Source organism: Aotus nancymaae, unplaced genomic scaffold (assembly GCF_030222135.1).
Source record: "Aotus nancymaae isolate 86718 unplaced genomic scaffold, 86718_ANA_hifiasm-v0.15.2.pri h1tg000011l, whole genome shotgun sequence".
Taxonomy (NCBI): Eukaryota; Metazoa; Chordata; class Mammalia; order Primates; family Aotidae; genus Aotus; species Aotus nancymaae.
Window position 1 is genome coordinate 74657360 of NW_026988422.1, and position 26012 is coordinate 74683371.

General features: G+C 54.1%; 1 protein-coding gene across 1 annotated transcript in view; it reads right to left on the reverse strand.

Moving 5' to 3' along the window:
* CCDC88C (coiled-coil domain containing 88C) overlaps positions 1-26012 on the reverse strand; it is a 149739-nt gene that overhangs the window by 36275 nt on the left and 87452 nt on the right. The window contains 10 exon segments of the mRNA XM_064375156.1: positions 274-462; positions 1595-1736; positions 3807-3934; positions 7213-7446; positions 7448-7507; positions 7509-8285; positions 9785-9922; positions 14828-15012; positions 18427-18571; positions 19509-19655. Of these exon segments, the coding sequence (XP_064231226.1) occupies positions 274-462; positions 1595-1736; positions 3807-3934; positions 7213-7446; positions 7448-7507; positions 7509-8285; positions 9785-9922; positions 14828-15012; positions 18427-18571; positions 19509-19655 (2145 nt within the window).

Sequence of the window (26012 nt, forward strand, 5' to 3'; positions counted from 1 at the left end):
GGCTGGAGCTTGCCAACCCCTAGTACTGAGCACTGAAAGACACAACTACAGGAAGAGGCTGAATTGCCATGAAGACCATGTGTGCCCTGATGTGAGAAACACTGAAGGGACCTTGAAGAGGAGCCCACGGGACCTGCAACTCAAGACGTGTCCAACTCAATCTGGCTAAATCTCCTGTGTTCTTTACAGCAGTGACACATCATCAGTGGGACTCCTGACAGGCCAGTCTCTGTCTCTCTCCCCAGCGGACCATGTCCGGGGCAGCCCACTCACATTCCGCTCCAGCTCGATGGCCCGGTCCTTCACTCGGAGCAGCTCCATGGTGGCTTCCTTGTGGCTGGGCCCCCAGGCCTCCTTCCCCTGGTGACTGGTGGCTGTCTTCCCCGCAGGGTGTTTGAAAGAGTTCTGCAAGTGCTGCCCCTCTCCCTGGTTCTGCCTGAGGATCTCACACTCCTTCTTCAGCTACGGGCGTGACAATGAGCAAGGAGGCTTTAGGCAGAGGCAGCCTGGCCTGGAGCCCCCAGTGAGTGGCTGAAGGCAGCCCGCACCACACCCTCCACTCCCTCCCCCACTCGGCCACCCTGGTGCAGGTAAGCCAGACACACTCCTTTGGCTTTTGAGGGGAAGGCACCGACCCTCTGCCCTACATTTTCCCTTCCAGAGAGGACAGGAAGGTGGGGGCCTGCGACCCCTTCCTGCCTCAGTCCCTGCTTTAGCCACGTGGCTTCCTGCTTTCCTGAGCCTCAGTTGTCAACTTCCTAAAACAGAGGTGAGGCAGAGGATACGGGAGGTGAACGGGGATAAGGTCTGAAAGCCCCTGCCGGTGCTGGAGCAGCTTCATCCAGATTCCTGTTCAATCCTGCAGCCAAGAAGCATGGCACGTGTTCAAAACTGAGGCTGGAAGAACACGTGTGCAAGGGGGGAGTGTGAGCTCACCTGATCACCTGTGGGAATGTGCACACTGAGAACACATGTGTCAAGTGTGTACACCTGTGTGTGAGCATGTTTGTATGTGGAGTGTGCACATGTGGTGGGCACATGTATAATGTATATAGAGAGCATGCATGTACATATGTAAAGAGCACGTGTGTGTATGGAGAACATGTGCAGATGTATGTGGAGACTGTGTGGAAAACACACATCTATATGCGAGTGGAAAGTGTGTTCATACATGTGGCCGAATACATGTGGCACGCGTGCACCCAGAAGGAGACATGTGCACGTCCTCACGAGCCCCTGTGCACCATTTGTCTCATTTGAGAGTGCCCACGAGATGCTGCAGGGCCGCCTGCTCAGTGCCCGATGTGCAGTTTCACGGAGGGCTCTCAGGGGTGTTCCCACATCTTGCCTGGTGGACTGGGTGCTGCTCTAGGTCACCTGCCCGCCTCCCCGAAGACCTGTGGCTCTTACTCTGGTTCTGTTTGGCCCTAGTGCGTGTGATTCTGAGGGTGGCTCCCTACGTCACCCTGCGGCACATCCACATCCTGCCCGAGGAAACGGGTATCCAGGCCACCCCTCTGCTATACGTTGGGGACTGGAAAGGGTGAGGCCGAGAACGGGCAGCTGGGCCCCACAGTGCACCCACCACGCTCACCATCTGCAGCTCGCTCTCTAACTGGCGACTGAGGCTCGCCTTCTCTTCCATCTGTGCTTCCAGGAGCACAATCTTTTCTTCTTTCATGGCTAGTGTTGTTTTTAATGCTGACTCATTTCTGCCCTCCAAAATCTTGTATTTTCTGGAAAATACAAAGATATAATGGTATCACTTATCTACCTCTCCCCCCAGGTTCCCAGTGTCCTTGCTGCCAGCACATCACTCCTTCCATTAGGCTGGTTATGGAGCTGCAGCTTTTGGCCTAGAAGAACCGGGGAGCCAAAACTCATCTTCCCAGAGCCCTTCGGGGGTTCCCTGGGTGGAAACACCTGTGATACCTTCAAAGGTGACACCCCTGCTACAGTTTCACAGTCACTGTCTTAGGGAGGCATTATTATTGCCATTTTACAGGAGGGGAAACTGAGTCTCAGAAAGGTTAAGCAACTTGCCCAAGGTCGCAGTGCTAGGTTAAGTGGTAAGTCCAAGGCCTTTCCACCAAAGAGGACTCCTACTATAAGGCATGCGATCTTCTCAGTTACAAGTCCGGGGAACGTCCAAGATGTTGGATTTCCTTAAAACACAAGATCAGGCTGAGCGTGGTGGCTCACACCTGTAATCCTAGCACTTTTATGGAAGCTGAGGTGGGAGGAATCACTTGAGGTCAGGAGTTCGAGACCAGTCTGGCCAACATGGTGAAACCCCATCTCTACTAAAAAAAACACAAAAATTAGCCGGGCATGGTGGTGTATGTCTGTAATCTCAGCTACTCAGGAGGCTGAGGCATGAGAATCACTTGAACCCAGGAGGCGGAGGTTACACTGAGCTGGGAGTCTGTCTTAAAAAAACAAAACAAAACAAAAAAAACCCTCCAAGATAATTTAAGAAAACATTGCAGGGAAAAACTGTAATAGTTGAATTTTTTTAAAAAATTAAGAAGTGGGGCTGGGAGCAGTGGCTCACACCTGTAATCCCAGCATTTTGGGAGGGTGAGGTGGGCAGATCTTTGAGCTCAGGAGTTTGAGACCAGCTTGGCCAATATCGCAAAGCCCCCTCTCTACAAAAACACACAAAGATTAGCCAGGCATGGTGGTGCACGCCTATGGCCCCAGCTGAGTAGCAGTCTCCAGCTAGGGCTGGAGGATTGCTTGAACCTGGGAGATGGACACAGAGGTGAGCCAAGATCATAACACTGCACTCCAGCCTGGGCGATAGAGCCAGATCTTGTCTCAAAAAAAAATTTAAGAAGCCTTTTCATCAGACAAAATTTCCTTCTACACCTGCCCAAGAACCTCAAGGAACAAGAGCTGGAACAGAAAAGACCAAGGAACTTTGGGCTCAAGAAAGCCCTGGCAGTAGAGAGTTAATGGAGGCCTCAAGTGAGGGTAAGCAGCCTGCAGACTGAAGGGTGGAGGAAGTGCTCCCACGAGAGTGAGAGAGTGAGAGAGAGAGAGAGAGAGAGAGAGAGAGAGAGAGAGAGAGAGGGAGGGAGGGAGGGAGGGAGGGGGAGAAGGGGAGAGGAGAGGGAGAGAGAGGGAGAGAGAGGGAGGGAGAGAGGGAGGGAGAGAGGGAGGGAGAGAGGGAGGGAAAGAGAGGGAGGGAGAGACAGGGAGAGAGACAGGGAGGGAGAGAGGGAGAGGAGGGAGGGAGGGAGGGAGAGAGGGAGGGAGAGGGAGGGAGAGGGAGAGGGGGAGGGAGAGAGGGAGGGAGAGGGGGAGGGAGAGAGGGAGGGAGAGGGGGAGGGAGAGAGGGAGGGAGAGGGAGAGAGGGAGGGAGAGAGAGAGGGAGGGAGAGAGAGGGAGGAAGAGAGGGGGAAAGAGGGAGGGAGAGAGGGGGAAAGAGGGAGGGAGGGGGAGAGAGAGGGAGAGAGGGAGGGAGGGAGAGGGAGAGAGGGAGAGAGAGAGAGGGAGAGGGAGAGAGAGAGAGAGGGAGAGAGAGAGAGGGAGAGGGAGGGAGGGAGAGGGAGGGAGAGAGAGAGGAAGAGAGAGAGAGGGAGAGGGAGGGAGAGAACGGGAGGGAGGGAGAGAAGGGGAGAGAGAGAGGGAGAGAGGGAAAGAGAGAGAGGGAGGGAGGGAGGGAGACAGAGGGAGAGAGGGAGGGGGGAGGGAGAGAGAGACAGAGGGAGGGAGAGAGAGGGAGAGAGGGAGAGGGAGGGGGAGGGAGAGGGAGAGGGAGAGGGAGAGGGAGAGAGAGGCGGGGAGAGAGGAGGCCTCACGTGTCACTGCCGCTGTCATCCTCCTGCAGCAGCAGCTCCCTGTTGAGGCCGACCTTCTCCAGTTCCTGGCTCAGCTTGTCCAGCTCACTGCTCAGCTGCTGGCTCTTCAGCTTCTCCAGCACCAGGTCCTGTATGATGGGGACAGCAGGGGACGGGAGCTCAGCAAAACACAGCAGGGAGGCCAGGCACCAGCCCTACTGGGTGTGGGCCGCTGTCCACCCAGGCCATGGCTGCCTCCATATGGAACGAGGGGACTCTGAACCCCAGGGACGCTCTTCCCAAGGAAAGCGAATGCATGCACGTGTCCAGCCCTCCTGCTGCTGAAAACAACCAGACCAGGTGGCAGTGTGTCAAGGATGGGTCTAATATGCCACTTCTCTAAGTCATGTATTTGAAATGCCACTTATGTTGACCTTTAAGAAGTAGGTTTGATTTCTGACAACATGACTGCCTTTTCAAGGGAGCAACAAGTAATTCAATGTCCCTTGTAGGCATTTTGAAACAGAAAATTTGTAAAGAAGGGAAAGATTGTATTTCAAACCCCGGATCTGGTTTACTTTTATTTTTTAGAGATAGTATCTTGCTCCATTGCCCAGATTGAAGTGCACTGGTGTCATCTAGCTCACTGCAGCCTTGAACTCCCGGCTTCAGTGATCCTCCCACCTCAGCCTCCTCAGTAGCTGGAACTACAGATACGCACCAGCAGATCTGGCTAATTTCTACATATTTTGTAGAGATGGGGTCTTGCTATATTTCCATGTTGGTCTTTAACTCCTGGCCTCAAACAGTCTTTCTCCCTTGGTCTTCCAAAGTGCTGGGATTACAGGCATGAGCCACTGCACCCAGCCTCGGTCTACTTTTCAAAACGTGGGTGTTGAATGCCCGTCAGTGATTCACTTCCTCCACCTCAGTTGACGTCAGCACCTCTCCGTAGCTCTCTAGGTAGTGACCGTTTTCTGCCTGGTGTCACAGTCTTTCACATGCATGCTTAACCCTCCTACCAAATCTTCAGACCTGAAGGGCAGTGCGACAGAGACCGTGATGCTTACCACCTGCTCCCCCAAATTTCCCAGCCACCCTGCATCAGCTGAAGCCAGGTCACCAGCTCTGGCAAAGGTGGGAGTGACGTGGGTCACTTCCTGGCTGGAGCACAGAAGAGCCTGTGTGTGACATTCAGCTGCCCTTTCGCCTGCCGTGGCAACTGCCCAAGTCTGGTGTTGAGACAGTGGAGCCGTGAGATCTAAACAGCCTGCACTGCTGGTCAAGCAGAAGACAGACTCCCTGGAGGCTCCCCTGGACTCTGGTGAGCAAGAGGTAAGGCTTGCTGTGATGAGCTGCGGAGATGCTGGGTTGGCTATCGTAGCCCAGATTAACCTACACTAACGAGCCGGGCTCTGCCTGCGTCCCTATTTTGGATCTCTCCCCCACAGCACACGGAACTGCCAGCATGGATCGTCAGTCATCTTTCTCGAATGTGGAAACTGCTCAATGTTCACCAAACTGATTTCCTGCTCTCGCGTGGCTTGTGGCACCCTGTGGTTGGGTGTGGCTGTGTTGCTGAGCCCCGCCCACGCTTCGTGACTTTCCTCGCTCTCACCTCTACCCACCACATGCCGAGAAGCCGGAAGAGAACTCCACTGGGGTTGCCTGAGCCTCAAGATCTCAAGATGGCAGAAGCCAGGCACCTGAACTTGGCCTTAAGTGCGATGATTCCAGTGCCTGGCTTCTCCCATGTGGGCAGGACCCCACACTAGACCCTACATGAGTGGGACTAAATGGCACTGGGCCACTCAGCTGCTGAAGCCATTTCCCAGAGCAGCCATCTCCCCATACTAAACAAATGCCCAGGTGGCCCACACAACACATGCCAGGGGAAGGAGAACATGAAATTCTGGAGAATTTTATAACCCTCAAGAGACTAACACGTTCACACTCTTTGACCCTGTGATTCCATTTCTAAGAATATACCCTAAAAAATAGTTTGACTCAGCCAGGCGCAGTGGCTCGTGCCTGTAATCCCAGCACTTTGGGAGACCAAGGCAGGTGGATCACTTGAGGTCGGGAGTTTGAGACCAGTCTGACCAACATGGAGAAACCCTCTCTCTACAAAAAATACAAAATTAGCTGGTCATGGTGGCACATGCCTATAATCCCAGCTACTCAGGAGGCTGAGGCAGGAGAATCACTTGAACCCAGGAGGAGGAGGTTGTGTTGAGCCGAGATTGTGCCATTGCACTCCAGCCTAGGCAACAAGAGCAAATGAAACTCCATCTCAAATAAAAAAAAAAAAAAAAGTTTGATTCCTGAAAGTCTACGTGTACCAGGATGTCTAGCGTTGTTTAAAATAGTGGAAAATAGGATTCTAGGAAAAAAGGTAATAAATTTTTAAAAATGAATTAAATACTTCAGGAAAGGATCCTAGGAAAATTTTTAAAATAATAAATAAAAATAAAATAGTAGAAAACACTAAGACAACCTAAATGTCCAACAACTAATTACAGTAAACCTATAGGATTAAATATCTTGGCCAGGTGCAGTGTAATCCCAGCACTTTGGGAGGCTGAGGCAGGCAGATGATCTGAGGTCAGGAGTTCAAGACCAGCCTGGTCAAGATGGCGAAACTCTGTCTCTACTAAAAATACAAAAATTAGTCATGTGTGGTGCTGCATGTCTGTAATCCCAGCTACTCAGGAGGCTGAGGCATAACAATCACTTGAACCCAGAGGGTGGAGCCTGCAGTGAGTTGAGATTGCACTGCTGTACTCCAGCCTGGGCAACAAAGCAAGACTCTGTCTCAAAAATAAATATGGGTGAGTTGCGGTGGCTCACGCCTGTCCCAGCATTTTGAGAGGCTGAGGTGGGCGGATCACCTGAGGTCAGGAGTTCGAGACCAATCTGGCCAACATGAAGAAACCCCGTCCCTACCAAAAATACAAAAAATTAGCTGGGTGTGGTGGTGGACACCTATAATCCCACCTACTCGGGAAGCAGAGGCACGAGAATAGCTTGAATCTGGGAGGTGGAGGTTGCAGTGATCTGAGATGGCATTACAACACTCCAGCCTGGGTGACAGAGTGAGACTGTATCTCAAAATAAATAAATAAGTATCTTGCAGCCATTGAGAAATCGTGGCTTTGAAATCTAAATAACAAAACCACAACATAATAAATAAAAACCGTGACAGCTCACCTGTATGTAAGTATGACATCACACACGTCTGTATACACACGTGCAGGGAAAATGATGAGATAAAACCACCCAAACTATGAGGAGTGGTTATCTCTGGGTCGCAAGATTGCAATACATGGTATTTACTGGGTTCTTGGACTTTTGGTATTGCTGTTTAGAATCGGAGAACCCACCACCACCTGCCCACCCCCTCGCAGGGTCACCTGTGCCCACTCACCTCCCTCAGGGTCGTCAGTGTCCTCGCATGCACGGTGACTTGCTTGGTGAGGTCCCGGTTGTCCTTCTCCAGTTCCTTCAGCTTGCCGGCCGCATCCCGGCAGCGGGCCAGCTCCTTGTCCAGCGCACGGCTTTCCTTCTCAGCGGCGGACAGCTTAGCAGTGCTGTCGTCCAAGACCGCATCCTTGAGCTCCACCTGCTGCCACAGCCGCTTGGTCTCCTTCTCCAGTAGTTTTCTTGTCCTTCTCGAGCTGGGCCACCTCCTGCTCCAGAGCCTTCCTGTCCTTCTCGGCCCCCCTCCAGCTGCACATTGGCCAGCCGGAGGGCCTCCAGGTCCCGCCGCAGCGTCTGGCGCTCGGCCTCCAGCTCGCCCAGCTCACTCTCCAGGGCCTGCGTCTTGCGCCCGCTGCTTTCCAGGCTCTGCTGCAGCCGGAGGTTCTCGGCGCTCACGCTCTGGTAGCTGAGCTCCAGGCGCTCTGACTTCTTGCCCAGCGCCTTGAGCAGCTCCACGTTCTTCCTCAGCTCCTCCTTCTCGCACTCCAGCTGCTGGTTCTCCCGCTCCATCTGTGCCAGCTTGGTGCTGGTGAAGCGCAGCGTCTCCACCATCCGTCGCAGCTCCAGGTTCTCCGCGTCCAGCTGCTTGTTGTCACGCTCCAGGCCCTCAAGCTGCAGGGACACGTTCTGCAAGGTGTCCAGAGACTTCCTCAGTGTCCGGTTCTCCAGCTGCAGGCCCCGGCTCTCATGTTCCAGGGCCTCAACCTTCTCGGTGGCCGTCTCCAGGGAGGTCAGCTTCCTGGCCAGCTGCTTGTTCTCCTCCTGTAGTCGCTGCAGCTCCCTCTCCAGCTTCTCTGCCCGCTCCCCCTTCTCCCTGGCCTGCTCCAGGTCCCTGTGCAGCTGCCGCTTCTCGAACTCCAACTGGCTGAGCTTGCCACTGGTCTCCGTCACCGTCTGGTGGAGGGCCTTGTTCTCCTTCTCCACGTCCTTCATGCGTGCCTCGCTGCTGACCTGCGACCTCTCCCGCAGCGTCCACACGGCTCGATTGAGGTGGTCCTTTTCCTGCTCAAGGTCCTTGATCTATGGGAAACACAACGGGCACAATCCAGGCTGCTGCAGGAACCTATTTCAGTGACGTGGGCTCACACCGGGGGACAGGAGAGAGAAAGCCTTGAACAGCCGTCCTTCCTGCGCTCAGATGCTGTCTGCGTGTCCCCGAGGCCCGACAGACATAGGTGAGTGGGCACAGACACCATGACTTAGATGGCTCAGAATACACTTGGATGTATTTTAAAATGTAGTCAGGATGATTTTAAAACGTAAATTACATCTCTCTCCCTCAATTAAGTTTCAGTGGTTTCTCTTGGTCTCTGGTGGCCAGGCCCTGCCCACCTCTGCAGCCTCTGCTAATGCCACTCTCCACCCAGTCCGGCTGGCTGTGAATACTGCACATGCGGATCCCTCTGCCTGGAGTACTTTTCTCTGGCCATCAGCCTCACTGGCTCCTTCTCATCCTCGGGGTCAGCTCCCCAAAGCAGCCTGGCATGATGATTCTAAGGGGGGCCTGCACCCCAGTATTCTCTCCCTCAGCACCCTATTCCCTCGTAGCACCCTCCTGAGATCATCTCGCCTGTCACCTGGAAGTTTGCCTTCCTGGCTGTGAGCTATATCTGGGCAGGGCCCTGTCCGTCTGCTTACCATGCGCCATTCCAACCCTCTTCTCCGGGCTTTTTATTCCTCTATTACAGATGCCAAGAAGGTAAAATACTGGGGGTCGGGCGTGGTGGCTCATGCCTGTAATCTCAACACTTTGGCAAGCTAAGGCGGAAGAATCACTTGAGCCCAGGATTTCAAGACCAGCCTGGGCAACATAGCGAGACCCCATATCTATTAAACAAAACAAAACCAAAAAACTAAAATACTTGGTACCACGTCATAATTTGCAGGCAGAGGTAGTCACGAGTCAGTTCCGGCCAACGTGACGTCTACGGAGCATCTGAGAGGGCTTCCCTGCGCCTCTGAGCCCTCCACCTTTCTCCTGCTTGCACCTTAGGGATGTGCAGCAGCCACTGCTGAGGCTGGCGGAGGCGTAGGCGAGACGCCTGGTTCCTGATGGCATCCCTGAGCCACTACATCAGCCCTGGACTGCCTGACCCGGGGCTGCTTGTACTGTGAGGCAAATGAAACCATGCAGGTCTGCCGGGGTTATCGGCTGGGGCATTAAGTGCATTTGCAGATGGAGCATTCCTCGCCCTGCACACTCAGGAACGTGGAGCAGCATCCTTGGCCTCTGGGTGGAGGACCCACTCCATCCCAGGAGCACTGCCCTCTCTCTTCACCCGGGTCACAACAATCAAAAATGTCTTGAGACATTGCCAAATGTCCCTTAGGAGGCAAACTTCATCCCACCTTTTCCCACTGCCATCTGGGAAGTGGAGAAGTGCTGGTTTAAGCTGCAGCTAAGCTAGGTAACAGGTAACCCACGCATCCACGATACAGTACCAGGAATGGCTGTAATCCTGGCTCTCCGTCTTGCAGGCAGGGTTTCTAGGAGAGGCGTTAGTGGTGGAGGCACCCACCTGCCTGGCTTTGTCAGCCTTTAGGGTCTCCATGTCACTCTGCAGCTGCTCCTTCTCTCTGATCAGCTCCTCACTGAGGGTCTCCAGATCTTGGTTGCTCTGCTTTTCCCTCTCCAGCTGGGTTTGTAACTTTTCAATCTGCAGAACCAAAAGACCCAGCCCAGTGCAGATGTCAGTCCTACGAAGTAAACCATTATTTAAAACAAAACAAAACAAAAACCTCTCAGCCCCACAGAATGCACTAATGGGTCTTTTCTCAAGGGAAGACCTTCTGGCATCATTCTGTAGCAACCTCCCCGCACCACAGCTGTCACTCTTAAGACAGAAAGGTCACCGGCATCAACCCATCACCATCCCCCTAGCCTCCTCTGCCCCATCCTTGCTGCCATGTGCTCCACTGCCTGGGGCCACCACTGCTAGGTACCCTCGAGGGCTTCACATGCATCCATCTCCCTGTCCTCCCGGAGACTCCCTGCCTTGGCTGGGAATGTCACCTGGCTGCTCAAGCGGCCCTCTGTTGTATCTCTTCTGCTTTTCTCTCCATGTAAATCTTCTCCAAGCCCTGTCCTTCCCACCTTTTCTACGTCCACCATCTCCAGCACAGGCCAGGCCACGTGTTGTCTGCCTGGACAGCCACCCAATAACCTGACATCAAGCCTTATGCCAGAACCCACCTGTGCCCAGCCCTCCTAAACATGAACTACCTAAACAGAGCTCCTCACGCTTCCCGGTGCACACCAGTGCCCGGATGACTTGCTGAAATGCAGATTCTGACTTAACCCTTGCTTTTTTTTTTTTTTTTTGAGATGGAGTTTTGTTCTTGTTGCCCAGGCTGGAGAACAATGGCACAATCTTGGCTCATTGAAACCTTTGCCTCCCAGGTTCAAGCAATTTTTCTGCGTCAGCCTTCTGAGTAGCTGGGATTACAGGCACTCACCACCACGCCCCGCTAATTTTTGTATTTTTAGTAGAGACAGGGTTTCACCATGTTGGCCAGGCTGGTCTCGAACTCCTGACCTCAGGTGATCCACCCACCTCGGCCTCCCAAAGTGCTAGGATTACAGGCGTGAGCCACCGCGCCCGGCCAACCCTTGCATTTCTGATTGCTGCTACTTCTGGTCTAAAGATGTGATTTCCTGGGTCCTACCTGCCCTTGCTGGACCCCTCATCTTTTTCATTCTGTAATTCTTTGCCCTGCACTCCAGTTCATCCCTGAACGCCCATGCCCCTGACAGATACTTGCTATGCTGAGACATGGGCTGACTGCAGGCCTTCTGGCCCCCAGAGGGTTTCCTGTCCTCTCTGCAGTCCCTGGCTTGGACGATGGTCTCGTGTGGTGCAGGACCCTGCCCCTCAGCTCCCATGCTGCAGATGTCTTTACATGAGCTGCTCCTGCATCTCATGACAGACCCTCAAAGAGTTGCCCCTCTTCCTCTAAAAATAAGAATTCATTTTCTTTCTTGACCCAGAGAATGAACTGTTATGACTTCAGTACAAAACCTATAGACACAGAGGAGGGAGGGGCTTCTCTAGGACCCACGGAGGTGCTTTGAGTTACAGGGAAAGAGGCTTTACCTTCAGGGAAATGTGGTGTCCACAGACGTCCCACACCAATGCAAGCGTGCAGCCTGGGCTACACTCGGGGTAAGTGGAGAGCCAGGCTGGCACTAGGGGCCCCTGTGGGACTCAGCAGGGCCAATGGGCTTGCTTACTGACTAGGAAATGCCAGCTGGAGGGCTGAGGTTGAAGAGGGAAATTCAGGAAGAGCTGAGCTGGCTGGGGATCTCCAGGGCTGAAGCACAGCCCACCTCCTCCTGGTGCTGAAGGGTTCACCTGTCAAACGCTGGAGAGCACCGCTTACATGTCAGGCTCTGGGCTGGGTATTGGGACCCACTGTTTAGGCAGTGAGATGTGGACAGAGGGTGAAGGGAGAACCACCCTGCAAGGTAGGGCCAAATTCCAGCCAGGCCCAGGGAAGGCCGAGGACAAGAGGGAGGAGAGGCTCCAGGGACACAGGATGGCTCTGCCTGCGAACAGCGGCCCCTCCCTTCCAGCGCCCCTGAAATCAGGGAGTGTGTGCCAAGGCAGGGCCTCCCGAGGGCCACAGCAGGAGAGGCTGGCGCCGGGCCAGGGAGGAAATGGGCAGGGTCTGAGAGATCAGCATCAAAAGTTGTGATGGGTGGGCGGTGCCCCTGCCAGGTCCTGTTTGTACAGAGGAGGGGCCACAGCAGACGGGACAGGGATGCCTGAGCACCACCCTGGCAACCTGCCAGGAGGGGACCCAGACTGTCACTAGGCCATAGCGATGACACTGCAGGCTTTCCGGGGGAGAGTCGTGAGGACCTGCAGTGTTTCTCATCTTCCTAAAGGTCAATTCTTTTTTATCACGGCCAAGGTTGGACAGCCCCTTATGAAAACATTTCCCATGCTAGGCCCACATGAATCTAAGAAACCAAAACGCTGAGCCAGGCGAGGTGGCTCGCACCCGTGATCCCAGCACTTTGGGAGGCTGAGGTGGAAGGACTGCTTGAGCCCAGGAGTTCTGGGACCAGCCTGAGCAACATAGGGAGACCCCAGTTCCAAAAAAAAAATTAGCTGGGCATGGTGGTACATGCCTGTGGTCCCAGCTACTCGGGAGGCTGAGGTGGGAGGATCACTTGAGCTCTGGAGATCGAGGCTGCAGTGAGCCACCATCACACCACCGCACTCTAGCCTGGATGACAGAGCAAGACCCTGTCTCAAAAAACCGACTCACTTTCCCCATGCTACCCTGCACCAGGAGACGTGGCATGAGATGGGGCTGTTTTCTGTTGTCCTACACAGGGGAAAAACTACCTGGCAGCTAAAACGCTGCAAGGCACACAAAACTTCAAAAGGACAAGAGTGAGGAGCCAGGCAGGAGAGGTCCCATGAGGGAACTCAAGGGACCAGTTCCCAGAATGGGGGGGACTGTTCCCAGCCTCAGAGATCAAGAACCTGCAGAGCGGCCGGGCGCGGGGGCTCACATTGTGAGGCCGAGGTGGGTAGATCACCTGAGGTCAGGAGATCAGCCTGGCCAACACCGCGAAACCCCATCTCTACTAAAAACACAAAATTAGTTGGGCAAGGTAGTGCACACCTGTAGTCCCAGCTACTCTGGAGGCTGAGACAGGAGAATCGCTTGAACCTAGGAGGTGGAGACTGCAGTGAGCCGAGATCACATCACTGCACTCCACCTGGGCATCACAGCGAGACTCTATCTCAAAAAAAAAAAAAAAAAAAAAAAAAGAACCAGCAGAGCCAGAGGACCCAGATCTCCTGCCACAGTGATGCCTCAGTAAACGACACTGCCAGGACTCATGGTGGGTTGGGAGACACCCAGACGTGCCCGTCCTGCATGGCAGTCAGCCAGCAAGAGCACTGTGGGCTCCTCCCTCAGCCAGAGTCTGACAGCCGGTGCGTTCAGAGCCCACAATACACCGGTGCCCCCGCAGTGTGAGGCAGGTGGAGGAGAGGTCCTCCGACCTGCAATGACCAAGACCTGTCGGCAATCCCTAGTCTCTCAGTGGCCCCTTCCTGCGCCCGAGATGGAATCCGCCACGTTGACAGGGATCCTCTTCACTGCAGAGCGAGACTGGCTTGCAAACCCTCATGTTCGCCCTGATGTCTGGCGTCTACTGTGCTGCCAGGAAGACCTAACAGCTGTCCTTAAAAGATGACACAGTTCAGCTCTCTCTCCATCCCATAAACCCGGAGGAGGCAGGGAGCACTGACCTGCTTATTTCACCACCAGCAAGACCCTAAGATGTTCCCTCAGTGGCCTCGCACATACACACCTAGGCTTTGCAGCCACAAGGATGTTATCATTATCACTGAAGCCAACTGCTCAATTTCTGCTATTCGGTACCTTACCGCCTCCCCTCCCTGAGTCTCTACTGCATGCTTTACAACTGTGCACTGCTCTCTTTTCACTAAGCACTTACTGTGTGCCGAATCCGTCACACACACTACCTCCTCTAATCCTCACGACACCCAGCGGGTAGTGTCACACGAGAAGAAATGCTCGTTTGGCTGCTGCTAAACTTCCTGGCACAAGTTTCAAAAACCCCTGGAATCTCCAAAGTGACAGGTGTCTTTCTCGTATGCTGAGATGAATGGGGGCTGGGGGCTCCTGGATAGCCTCAGGATGGGGGCTGGTGGCCAAAGGAACCAACCACGTTATTAGAGAGTTGAAACTTTCAGGCCTCCCCTTCCTCCATGGAGGAGACAGGGGCTGGAGGCTGAGCTCATCAAATGGCCAGTGATGTAATCAATCATGCCTCCATCATGAAACCTCCAGAAAAACCCCAAAGGACTGGGTCAAAAAGTGTCCAGACTGGTGAGCATGTGGCGGTACTGTAGCGGCACCTGCAGAGGGCAGGGTAGCGTCACACACTCCCCCACCCACCGCCCTGGGCATCCGCTCTGCCTGTGCATTGTATACTTTGTAATAAACAAGGAATACTAAGCCATCTAGGCAAGAGCAGAGCCCACAAAGGGGACCACGGGAACCTCTGATCTATAGCCAGCCTGTCAGAGGCACGGGTGACAATCCGGACTTGGACTGGCACCTGTAGTGGAGGCAGTCTGGTGCGACTGAGCCCTTAGGCTGCAGGGTCTGTGCTAACGCCAGGTAGTTTCAGAACTGAACCCACACACCTGGTGTAAGTAGTGAAGTATTGGAAACAGTGGCGTGGAAGAGAAGTTTTCTTTTTACAGGCAGGCACCCCATCAACCCCATTTCACAGACGAAGACAATGAGGCACATGACAGTCACATGTCCAGGTCATCCTCCAAAGGCAGCGGAGCAGGGGCAGGGCCACGCCCCCTCTTCTGGCTCTCCCCAGTCCTCACTCCTATTCCTATGATAATAGTGGTGACTGCACCTGGCTTCTGCCCGTCCCCTGACACCTGCATGCTCTACCTGGACGCCTCCTTGCCTGTGTGCTCCAGCCAAGCACTGGGGATGGTAGGAGGGAGCCCGAGGGCTCAGTGCCTCCCGCTGACCTAAGGAGGCCGAGGTACCTTCTTGCTGAGCTGTTGGTTCTCCTTCTCCAGCTCGCCGCACTTGAGGCCGCTCTCCTCCAGCACAAGGGATGCGTCCCGCAGCCCCTGGATGGTGCTCTGGAGGCTCTGGTTCTCCTTCTCCAGCTTCAGGATGCGGCTGGACGCACACTCATTCAGCTCAAACACAAATGACTTCCTGGAGGCTGAAGCACAAAGTCCGGTCAGAGCCCAGCATTCTGTGGGCCTCTGCTTCCTCTCTCTGCCCCAAGCTCTGAGACGGTCATCAGACTGGGAGTCCAGGGTCTCAGGGACTAGGGAGGAGCTCCCACAGGTCAGCTGGGGACCCTCCCTCCTGACCCTCCATGCCCAGTGCCCGAGGGTTCCTCTGTAGACTTAGTTGGGGGTCTGTCAGGGCAGCAACCCAGGGCTCAAGAAGGCGACAATGCAAGGGCTGTGTCACGTGGTCATGTATGAGAACTATCTGCCTTCCAGGCTGTTAACCTAACTGTCTTATCAAGGATTTTAGAGGCTAACAGAGATGGCACATAGGCGACATTTTCCATGCCCCCCAGAGCTAGCGGACAACTCGGCTGCTCACAGGCGGGGGCATGAAACTGACCACTCCTGCCAGCCATGGGTGGTCGAAAGCTACACTGGAAGATGCGCCAGGCATTGTCAGCCTGGAAGAGACCCTATGCAGAGAATTATTCTGTGACTTCACAATTATATGAAGAAAAGCGTGATAGTATATGCAAATTGCTTTTAAAATTCTAAGTGAGATGAAAAATAAGCTAAAGATAGTAAAAGGCAGACTATCTACTCAGCTTTTAAAGAGCTCTGATGCAAACGGAGAAGGGAAGAGTCTCAAGTCAGGAATGGGAGTTCCTGGCCCCCTCCTGCCACAGCAGGTGCATGATTTTAGTTATGTCATGCGGCTGTTTCAGGAAAGAAAAAAAAGGTGCAAAAGCCCTCTTAAGAAGGGAGCCAGGACCTTCCACCCATCATATACCCAACTCAGTGCCACATCCTCATCTCTTAGGGCCTTTCCACACGGTTGCTAATACAGTAATTCCTCTCCCCGGCCATTCTTCACCCTGGGGGCTGAGGGTACAGGAGGGTGATGGCTTTCACAGCAAACACAAAAATGTGTGTGTTCAGATCCCCTGGGTGATCGTAAAGACTGAAGAGTGGCTCATTTCCCTTTGAGTCTTCAATCTCTACCAAGGATAAGAACACAGACCACCCAACAGGTCAAAATGCCCTAAAGACCCAAAGCAACCACAGGCGAGCAGTGGAGGGGATGGTGTGTCCCTGACCGCAGCCCAGCGCTGACACACACGCACTCCACATACAAGGACGCTTGGAGGCCTCTGTCCCAACTAAGCTCTAAATGAAACTAACCAAACCTCAACACCAAGCCTCAAATAAGACTCCATTATTTGTAAACCTGTGGCCATCTGGACAGTTCCTTTGCAGAATTAATGGAAGAGAAAACCTGTTTTTAAAATTATAGAAAAAATATATATATACTAAGAATGTACCATTTTTAAGTGTGTGGATCTGTGGCATTAGGTACAAGCACACTTTTCCACAACCATCACCACCATCCCTTTTCGCCTTCCCAAACTGAAGCTCTGTGCCAGAGAATAATTTTTAAGGTTCTCCAAGTTAAACAATGGGATCGATGTTTCATTTCCTCTTCCATTAAAGTCACTGCCTTGAAGACTATTAAAATGACACAATGGTTTACTACTAAAATGCCGGTGTTTCTCCTTTTTCTTGAGAAAGAGTCTCTCTCTCTCTCCCCTAGGCTGGAGTGCAGTGGCGTGATCTCGGCTCACTGCAATCTCCACCTCCCAGGTTCAAGTGATTCTCCCACCTTAGCCTCCTGAATAACTGAGACTACAGGCATGCACCACCACACCCAGCTAAGTTTTGTATTTTTAGTAGAAACAGGATTTTGCCATGTTGGCCAGGCTGGTCTCGAACTCCTGACCTCAAATGATCTGCCTGCTTCAGTCTCCCAAAGTGCTGGGATTACAGGCGTGAGCCACCACGCCCACCCAGTATTTCCTTACTAGTGCTACTCTCATCAACTCCCAGCAACCAGAGTAACTGGGTATGTCTTAGGAAGACAGACAGGAGCTGCTCTCTGCGGAACACATGGGCTGAGCCCAGGCTCACGCCCCACTGTCTTCTCTCACTCATTCTCACAGCCGTCTTGTGAGGCAGGGTCATGCCCCTGTTTTGCAGGTAAGGAAAGCAAAGTTTGAAGAGGTTAAGTACTTGCCCTAGGTCACCCAGCTAACCAGTGGAGGAGCCAAGGCTTTATGCCAGGTCTTTCCGGCTCCTGAAGCCACTGCCCCATATATTCAAGCTTTGCTTGCACAACGCCATCGCTCCAGCCAATGCTAGAATGATGTCGGCTCCTAGGTAGGCACTAGCAGTTGACAACACTAAGAATAAATCATGGCATTGACCTTAAAGGGCTCACGCATTATACAAAATAGTCTAAATTGGTGAGGCCTTCTGACCCCACGGCCACCGTGGTCTCTGAGTCTAACAAATACATTTATTTGATGGTAGACCATGCTAGGTTGCCTGTACCACCTCTCTGCTCCACCAGGGGGCGCCCCCAACTTGGACTTCCAGAGGCACGGGATTTGGGGGGATCCCCCTTGTGCAGCGCTCAGGTCCCAGCGTTAAGCACAGACAGCTAACTTCTCACACAGAGTCACAGTTTAACTGATTTAAGGTTCGGAACTGATAGGAACCCCCAAATACAAGAAATATTCACCTGTTTCCAATAATCTTTCCAGAATGCTTAGAAGTCTATCAGAATTTTTAAAAGCCACCCCCTAAACAAGCCAAAAGCCCCATCGCACTCTGGAAAGTCTAAGTAACCATGAACTTGCACTATCAGGTGCATGGGAACAGTGAACGTGTGCTATTTTCAAACACAGGAACTGGCTCATTGTTTGCCGGGGGTGAGGCTTCCTGTGGCGGAGGGGGGCTGACGGTGGCCCCACCCATGCTTCCCATGACTGACACCTCGTCTCTGGGCACGGGGCAGTGGGCAGCAGAGCAAGCCCAGGAGGGAAGGAGGAGAGGCCCATCAGAGGAGCTGAGAACCTGGGTCTCAAGGGGGGCAGCCACTTAGCACCCTCCCCACGCAGGAGAGAGAGAACAGGCTGCATCCATCTTGCCCAATTATGCAAATGAATGGAGGAAATAATGCCCAGGGTACACTTATAGCAGGGATTTGTTGGCCACTGGTGACGGCTCCTGCTATCCAGGGTTTTCAAGCCATCCACAGATGGCCTAAGGGAGCCTCTGGGCACCAGCACACTCTAATCTGGAAGCTCCTGGGAATGTCCATATGGGAACTGGGAAAGCTGGCAACACTTAATTTGTGTTTTGCGTCCTGACATCAAGGCTGCCAAACCCCTCATGTCTTCCCCGGGGAGAAGTGTAATGAAACAGTTCCAAGTGGCGCTTGAAGGAAATCGTGTTTGCTGGGGATGAATGGATGGGCTGACATGGCAGATTCAGAGCCCAAGGCTCAGCTCCCCGGACACAGCGGCCAGGCTGGCTCCCCGGCACCAGGCGCTACCTACCGTCTGACAAGTCTGCGTTCTTGGACAGCTGCTCCAGCTCCCAGCCAAGGTGGGCAGATTCATTCATGCTCTGCTTCTGTGCAATCTCAAGGACCATATTTTCTTCCAGTAGCTCCTCAATTCGTTTCTTATCTGTGTCCCGGTCCTGCGGCAGGAAGAGGCAAGAAGTGAGGCCGCACAGCTGGGGAGCACTCGGGACAAGCCTCAGCCCCTGTACAGCTACCATCATGTGCTGTGAATGAAGACGTACTGGCTCCCTTCCAAATACACAGAGCTGCGCAGACACATCCAGCACAGCGCCCTGCTATGAGAGGTACCCTGACCTGGCTACCTCGGTTATGAAGAGTATCAAGGTCCCTAACCGAATGCTGTCTGAACAAAGTGACGTATTGCACAGGGCTTTAAAGCAAGGGTGCAGCAACGGGCAGCTTCGTGGCTCTGGCAAAGCCCTGACAGGCCTTGAAATCTTTTAAGAAGCTAACAAATCACAGCTCACCCCACACCATCAACACCGGCAGAAGACACACATGTACACTCATTCCTACAGAAAAGCAATAGTCAAGTGCTCTCTGTTTGTGGGCGTGAAGTGGCGCCCACTCAAGCCTGCCAATTTTAGCAAGCTACTCCCCACAGTCGACAAGTCATTGGTGGTAGTGGTGGCGGCAGCAGAGGCAGCAGCAGCAACGAACCCAGAAGCTAAACCATCAGAGAAGGGTACGGCATAAACCTGAAGCTGCTCCCATCTGTTTTCTTTTCTTTCTTTTCCTGAGACAGGGTCTTGCTCTATCACTCAGGCTGGAATGCGGTGGTGCGATCAGAGCTCACTGCAGCCTCAGCCTCCCAGGCTCAAGCAACCCTCCCACCTCAGTCTCCCCCAAGTAGATGGGACTACAGGGTCATGCCACCACACCCGATTGTTTAGTTTTTGTAGAGATGGGGTCTCGCTAGGTTGCCAGGGCTGGAACTCCTGGACTCAAGGAATCCTCCCACCTTAGCCTCCCGAAGTGCTGGGATTACAGGCACGAGCCGCTCTGCCCGCCCCGAGTCTGTTTTCAGTGCCGTAACAACACAGCCTGCAGTACCAATTCCAGGTCGTGAAGCTTAGATTTCAGCTGCAGGTTCTCCTTCTCCAGCTCATGGACTTTATCACCCCGAGCCCGAGCAGCAGTCAGCTGTTCCTCCAGCATGGCCTTGGTTTCAATTAAAATGATATTATCTTCTCTCAGCTCCTGGTTAGCAAAAACATACACGAGAACCATCAGATAAAGGCACCTGGGTCATTAGGACGGAATTCTAAAACCAAAGCTCTTTCAGGCATCTGGACGCAAACAAACAATCTAGAGGGAAGCCCAAGGCAGGAAGTTTTTTCTCTACTTTTTTATCATCCTCACCGCCACTCCCCTCTTTTTTTTTTTTTTTTTTTTTTTTTTGAGATGGAGTCTCTCTGTGTCGCCTAGGCTGGAGTGCAGTGGCGTGATCTCGGCTCACCACAAGCTCTGCCTCTCGGGTTCAAGTGATTCTCCTGCCTCAGCTTCCTGAGTAGCTGGAATTACAGGCGCCTGCCACCATGCCTGGCTAATTTTTGTATTTTAAGCAGAGATAAGGTTTTGCTATGTTGGCAAGGCTGGTCTTGAACTCCTGACCTCAGGAGATCCACCTGCCTCAGCCTCCCAAAGTGCTGGGATTACAGGTGTGAGCCACCTTCACCCTTTTTAATCAGGCAAGGACAATGGACTTTCTCTGCTATAAGAAAAAAAAAATCCATAAATCAAGATAGGCTGGGAATGGTGCCAAGGCTTTGCCTTCCCTAATCTCATTTGGACGGAGAAGGGGGCTCTGAGCCCGTTTCCTTAACAAGGAACGAGTAGGGCCAAGAGTCAATCCTGGGTTCCAGGTGTGAGTCTAGACCTCTGAATTCAACATTCATCCACTGATGTGGGGCCTGGAAAAAAGTAGCTATTCAGATAAGCTTTCGTTCAATACACTGCTCCTGTGGGAGTATCTTACACTCTTAGAAAACAAAAGTTCCTGGCAGTTTCCTGGAAATGAGGGTCTTTAAGGCAATTAAGTTGCAGCACAGCAAACCACGCGAATGTGAGCGCCACGAATATGTACAAAGGAACAGTGGCGATGTCTTTGTTGCGCATGTCACTGCCTGTGACAAAAGCAGATCCGGGTCTGCTAGCCCCAAGAAAACAGCCACTGCTCCTTTGCTAAGGGTCTTCTTGGTTTCTCTTCTCCTGGCCCTTCCAAGCACTGCTTGCTATCTGGTGGGGGGAGGGGAGTAAACTTCCCCCAAATGCCTCTGCAGGTTATAAACAGCACACGCTGGGAATGTGTGCACTTCTTTCAGTGGGCAGAGTTGTCTAAGGTTTGCCCCACTCATGACTCACACTGGGAACCAGGCTGGGAGTTTCTGCCCATCTTCCCATGTGGGCCAGAATCCAAGACTCCTGGTAGGGGCGAAGCCACATGCTTTCCCGCCAGCGGACACAGCTTTGATCAAAGCCTGGCAGCCGGTGAGGGCTTGGCCATTAAGACTCTGGATTCACCTGTGTGCCCTCTCTCTGCCTGTCCCCAGCAGAGACCACGTTTACTATGTGACTGGCCCTGCCCCAGGCAATCCAGGTCCTGCCTTACTTACAGTGGCCCTCACAGGGAGGCAGGACAGTTCCTTCCTGCAGAAGCAAGACCGACTCAGAAAAAATAAGCAATGAGCTCAAAGCCATGAACCTAGTGAGGTGCAAAGCCAGGGTCTGAACTCAGGCCAAAGAGCTACAGACCCTGTGCTCTCCCCACTGCCCTCGGCTCCCTGAAGCCCACCCTTGAGGGGCTCGTGTGGGTAAGAGAGGCCCCTCCTGTACTAATGACACAAGCCAGAACACAATGGCGGGCTTCAAAGCAGAAAGAAGGCCCAGCCTTTTGTCTCTGGCTATTGCCCCCACTGTTCCCACCAGCATTCCAGCAGGGGCCACCGCCAGCACTCCCCAGCATCACCACCCTCAGGCCCTGAGCAACCACAGCACAGGCTGCCCACTGCTTCACCCTCACAACCAACTCCTATTCAGCCTTCAAGACCCAGCCTGAGTTGCCCACTCTGAGAAGTGCTTGGGAATTCACTGCGTCCCACCCAAATCAGGCTTCTGGGCTCCTTGAGTTCCCTGGGTCTGCTCTGAGGCGACAGCAGCCTGCCCTGTCCTCCTCCCCGACACCAGGAACCCCCGGCAAGACTGATCTGCTTTTGCTCTCGTGAGCCTCACACAAGTGTTCAATAACACCAGTTGGCCAATTCATGCCACAAGGAGGTCAAAGGTGGCATGTGAGGTGGGTCTTAAGGAACTCAGAGACTGCTCGGAACGCACGGAGATGCCCAGGAGTGGGAGATGGCAGGGAACAGATCTCTAACCACTATTCAAACATGCCACAGTTTTCCAGCCATTTCAGCCTCCACCATATATAAGGCAAGAGAAATATCTTGAAGCCTCACACACCCCACCACCACCTCTGAAATGAGAAGCCAGATCCAGAAGAAGCTGCGCCCAAGCTCCCGAAGCAAGCCCAGGGCTCCCCCGGGGACCTGGTGAGGAGGAGTGGGAAGCCCGATTTCACACCTCTGCATAGCTGTCCAGGGCCAGAAAGCCCCACCACGGCCCTGACCACAGGTGACCTCGGAGACTATTTAAAGGCCTGACCCAGCCCAGCAAACAGCTGAGGGGACCACACTCATGAAGTCACAGGCCAGACCTGAGAGCTGGTCCAAGTGGCTCCAGAGCTCACTTCTAATCTGCTACTGCAATTGGGGCGTGATTAGGCATGGGAGCCAACAGGCCCGGATTCCCAAGGCTGCTACATATGCTAGCTGTGGGGCCTCTCAACCCTGGATTTCTCCTTTATGGGATGGGCCCGAGGACAGGGTGACGCCGAGCTCAGATGATGCATGTGAAATACTCCGTGCCTGAGACCTACGAACTTGCCAGCTGCCATCACTAACTCACACTGACAGAGCTCCTCCAGCACTGCCTGAGGAGCACCTATCATGTTAACGGCCAACACTAGGGTACCTCCGGACCCCCTAGGAGCACACAACACCAGAGGGGGTGCAGAATCAAAGAAATAAGCAGTCCCTCACCAGGGAGCTCGGCAGTAACCACAATGCCGCACAGTTTCCTAAGATGGCCACAGCAGCGGGAGGCCACCAGGGAGTCCTCAGTGTGGAGGGGCTGGGTCTGCTGACTCAGGGCGGGCAGACCTCCTACCCACCCAGGAAATATCACCACACTCTGAACGCTACCTGCTCATCCAGCTTCATGGACAGCCCTTCAGCTTCACTGAAGACCTGCCTGTTTTTACACTGCACCTGCTTTGAGGAGCATGGGGGGCTTAAAGCTTAAAACGTCAGATGTGTCCTGTTCAATGCCTAAGTGTGCTGAACCTCATCACAACTCCTCAGCAGTTGTTAAGAAACGAGGGACACACAAAGTCCCAGGCGGGAGCAGAAGACCTCCCCGTGTTCAAGCTGTTCTTAGTAAGTGCCCTGAATTTTGACGTTCCCTGATTTAGTATGACGTGACATGTCAGCTCTAACATGAGCTGCTGGAGGCTGGGGCCCTTCCTCAGGCCTCCACGGACTCTGAGACAGTGGCAGCCCCTCACCCCTCCTATCAGCACTCCCCCCACCTTCATTTTTTCCTTCCTGTGAAAGCTGAAGCTCACATTCACTCACAGGCAGGCATCAAGGTCTTAGGGTAGACAGTCATTCCCATCCTGGGTCCCCCTGATTTGCAACTGCCATGCTGGGCAAGCTATTAATTAATCGTCAAGTTTCCTCATCTGGAAAGAGGGGAGGAACTGGCAGTGGTCTCTAAGCCTACAGGGCCACCGGGAGGCTTCAGTGCACTGATGCAGTGAGGGGCTGACACCATTCCTGGCAGGCAGGGAACGCCCCACAGATACGCAGTCATTACCGCTCATTGAAAGACCTGATCCTGCACCTCATTTGGGCCAGACCTTGGGACTGTGAAGGCCAAGTCAGGCAATGTTTTCAGCTCTGCAGGTTGTAAGTCTCTGGTCACAACTACTCAACGCCACAGAGGGGTCACGCAGAGACCACAGCTGTGTTAGCTGTGTTCCAACGCAACTGTGTTCATAAAAACTCACATGGGCCGGGTTTGCCCAGGGACTGCCATCTGCTGATCCCTGAGCTAGAAGCTGCATGGGGCATAGGGAACCGGGAGTCAATAAGGCACGGATCCTGTCTCCAAAGAGCTTCCACTCTGGTCGGGGAACAGACAGGAAAGTGAAGCATCATGGGTGCCGCCTGCAGTCTGGAGGGCTTTCTAGGAAACCTGGAGCAGGAGGCTGGGAGACTCGGCCGCACAGCTCAGCACCCAACCCCTGACCTGGCCCCAGAGTCTGAGGAGTGAGCGGGGAGGAGGAAGCACGTGTGTGAAAAGTTCCAGGGGTCCTGGGGGAGCTGAAGGGGGCGAGCGGCAGACGAGGATGCAGTGTGGATTTTAGCCGGGAGCCTTGGGGAGCGGCTGCAAAGGCCTCCACAGCAGGACAGATGGAGGCAGAGCAGCCAGTCCAAACCTTTACGGAGGGCGCTCCGCGGGCAGACTCTGGAATCACATGAGCGAGGATGCCAGTGAGGCCGAGGCGTACTCATCAACACCCGCCTCAACCAAGGACAGGCTGGGAGGTGAGAAGCAGGCTTATAAATGGGGGTGGGGGGAACTCTGGGGGTGGGGAGGAAGACAAAGAACCAAGGTGGCCCAGTGTTCTGGCCTGAGCACCCCAGTGGATGTGACTCCAGACCAGAGACAGGACAGGCAGGTGTGGAGGAAAGACAGTGACTCTGAACACACCGGCCTTGAGATGTCTCTGGACTACGAGGGTGCACTGAGGTCCGGAGCACAGGGCAGAGCCTCAGCCAAAGATGAAGGCCTGGGACTCAAGGGCCTCTGTGTGGGCTAAGGAAAGGGGGCAGGGCAGGTGAGCCATCCCTGGAGAAAGCCCAGAGGGAGCAGCAGAGGGCAAGGGGTGAATGAGGGCCCCCACGCAGAGGGGTGGGCGAGAGTCCGGGAGGGGGAGCGGAAGCTCAGGGAGGAAGTGGTGGCAGGGGCTGGGCTGAGCAGTGCTTGCCGGATACATCCAAGTCAGGAGCGTCCTTCACTGGCAAGAGTGGCTTTGGTAAATGGGGGCCCAGGCAGGCAGGTGGCCCAGACTGGGGGAAATGGGCCCACAGCTGACACTGCTTTCACACAGGTCTACCTTTGAGGGCCAGCCCAGGGAGAGGCGGCTGCAGAGAGTGGGAGCAAAGCGGGAAGGTCTGTTTTAAGTTAAAGATGGGAGAGTCTCAGGGGCCCTAAGGCACTGGACTCAAATCAGCAAACTTCCCGAGCACCTTCTCCTCCGAGGAGGACCGAGACCTTGGAGAGCTGCCGGAGATGCTCCCTGGGGCCAGAGGAGGCTGGAGGAGGGCAGGGGAGCTGGGGCCCTATCTCCAGGCCCCATGGGCAGGGCAGACCAGGCCACAGCAGGTGAACCTTCCCAGTCACCATGGGAGGAGGGGTTGGCGTGCGTGTGCATGCGCATCTGTGTGCGTGCAAGAGAGAGGAGAGAGAAAGACAGACACCATTCTGGGACTGATCATTAGCCCAGCTCCTCACTGGCCAGTGCTGGCCAACAACCTTCCCTGTCCCTCTGGCTGACCCCTCACTGCAGAGATCTGTTCCAGGGTCCCCAGATCCTCTGAGGCAGCTCCCTGTCGGGGAGGCTCCCTGGGGAGAGGTGCACCCCAGGATAAGCCCATTGCAAACACGCTCCTATATCACAGGATGCCAAGGTCTCAGATATGCCCAGAGCACCCCCACTTTCACAGATGGGGACAAGACTTGCTCAACACCTGGAAAGCTGGGTGTAGACTGTGCCCGGCTAGGCCTCTGCCCCGGGTGTAGACTGTGCCCAGCTAGACCTCCGTCCCGGGTGTAGACTGTACCCAGCTAGGCCTCCGCTCCAGGTATAGCCTGTGCCCGGCTAGGCCTCCGCCCCGGGGTATAGACTGTGCCCGGCTAGGCCTCCGCCCCAGGGTATAGACTGTGCCCGGCTAGGCCTCCGCCCCGGGTGTAGACTGTGCCCGGCTAGGCCTCCACCCCGGGGTATAGACTGTGCCCGGCTAGGCCTCCGCCCCGGGTGTAGACTGTGCCCGGCTAGGCCTCCGCCCCGGGTGTAGACTGTGCCCAGCTAGGCCTCTGCCCCTGGGAGAGAAAGGCCACGTCCACTCCGCTCAGGATGCACACAGCATTTATGTATCTGCCCTTGGCCTGCAGTAGAAACTTTCAGCCAATTTTAAAATATGGGGAAAGAGAGCTTTCCAGTTCTCTTCCTTCGTCCTCCTCCCATGCAGCCCTGAGGGCAGTCCCCATGCCCTGGACAGCATCGAGTAGAACTGCTATTTGCAGAGGGAAGTCAGGGACACCCCACGCCCACCAGCACGCTTCCTCCTGGACCGAGAGATGCCTACTTTGCCCTTCATTTTGTTGTTTCAACTCTTATGTAAGCTAGGCTAGTAGCAAAAATAGCTGCCA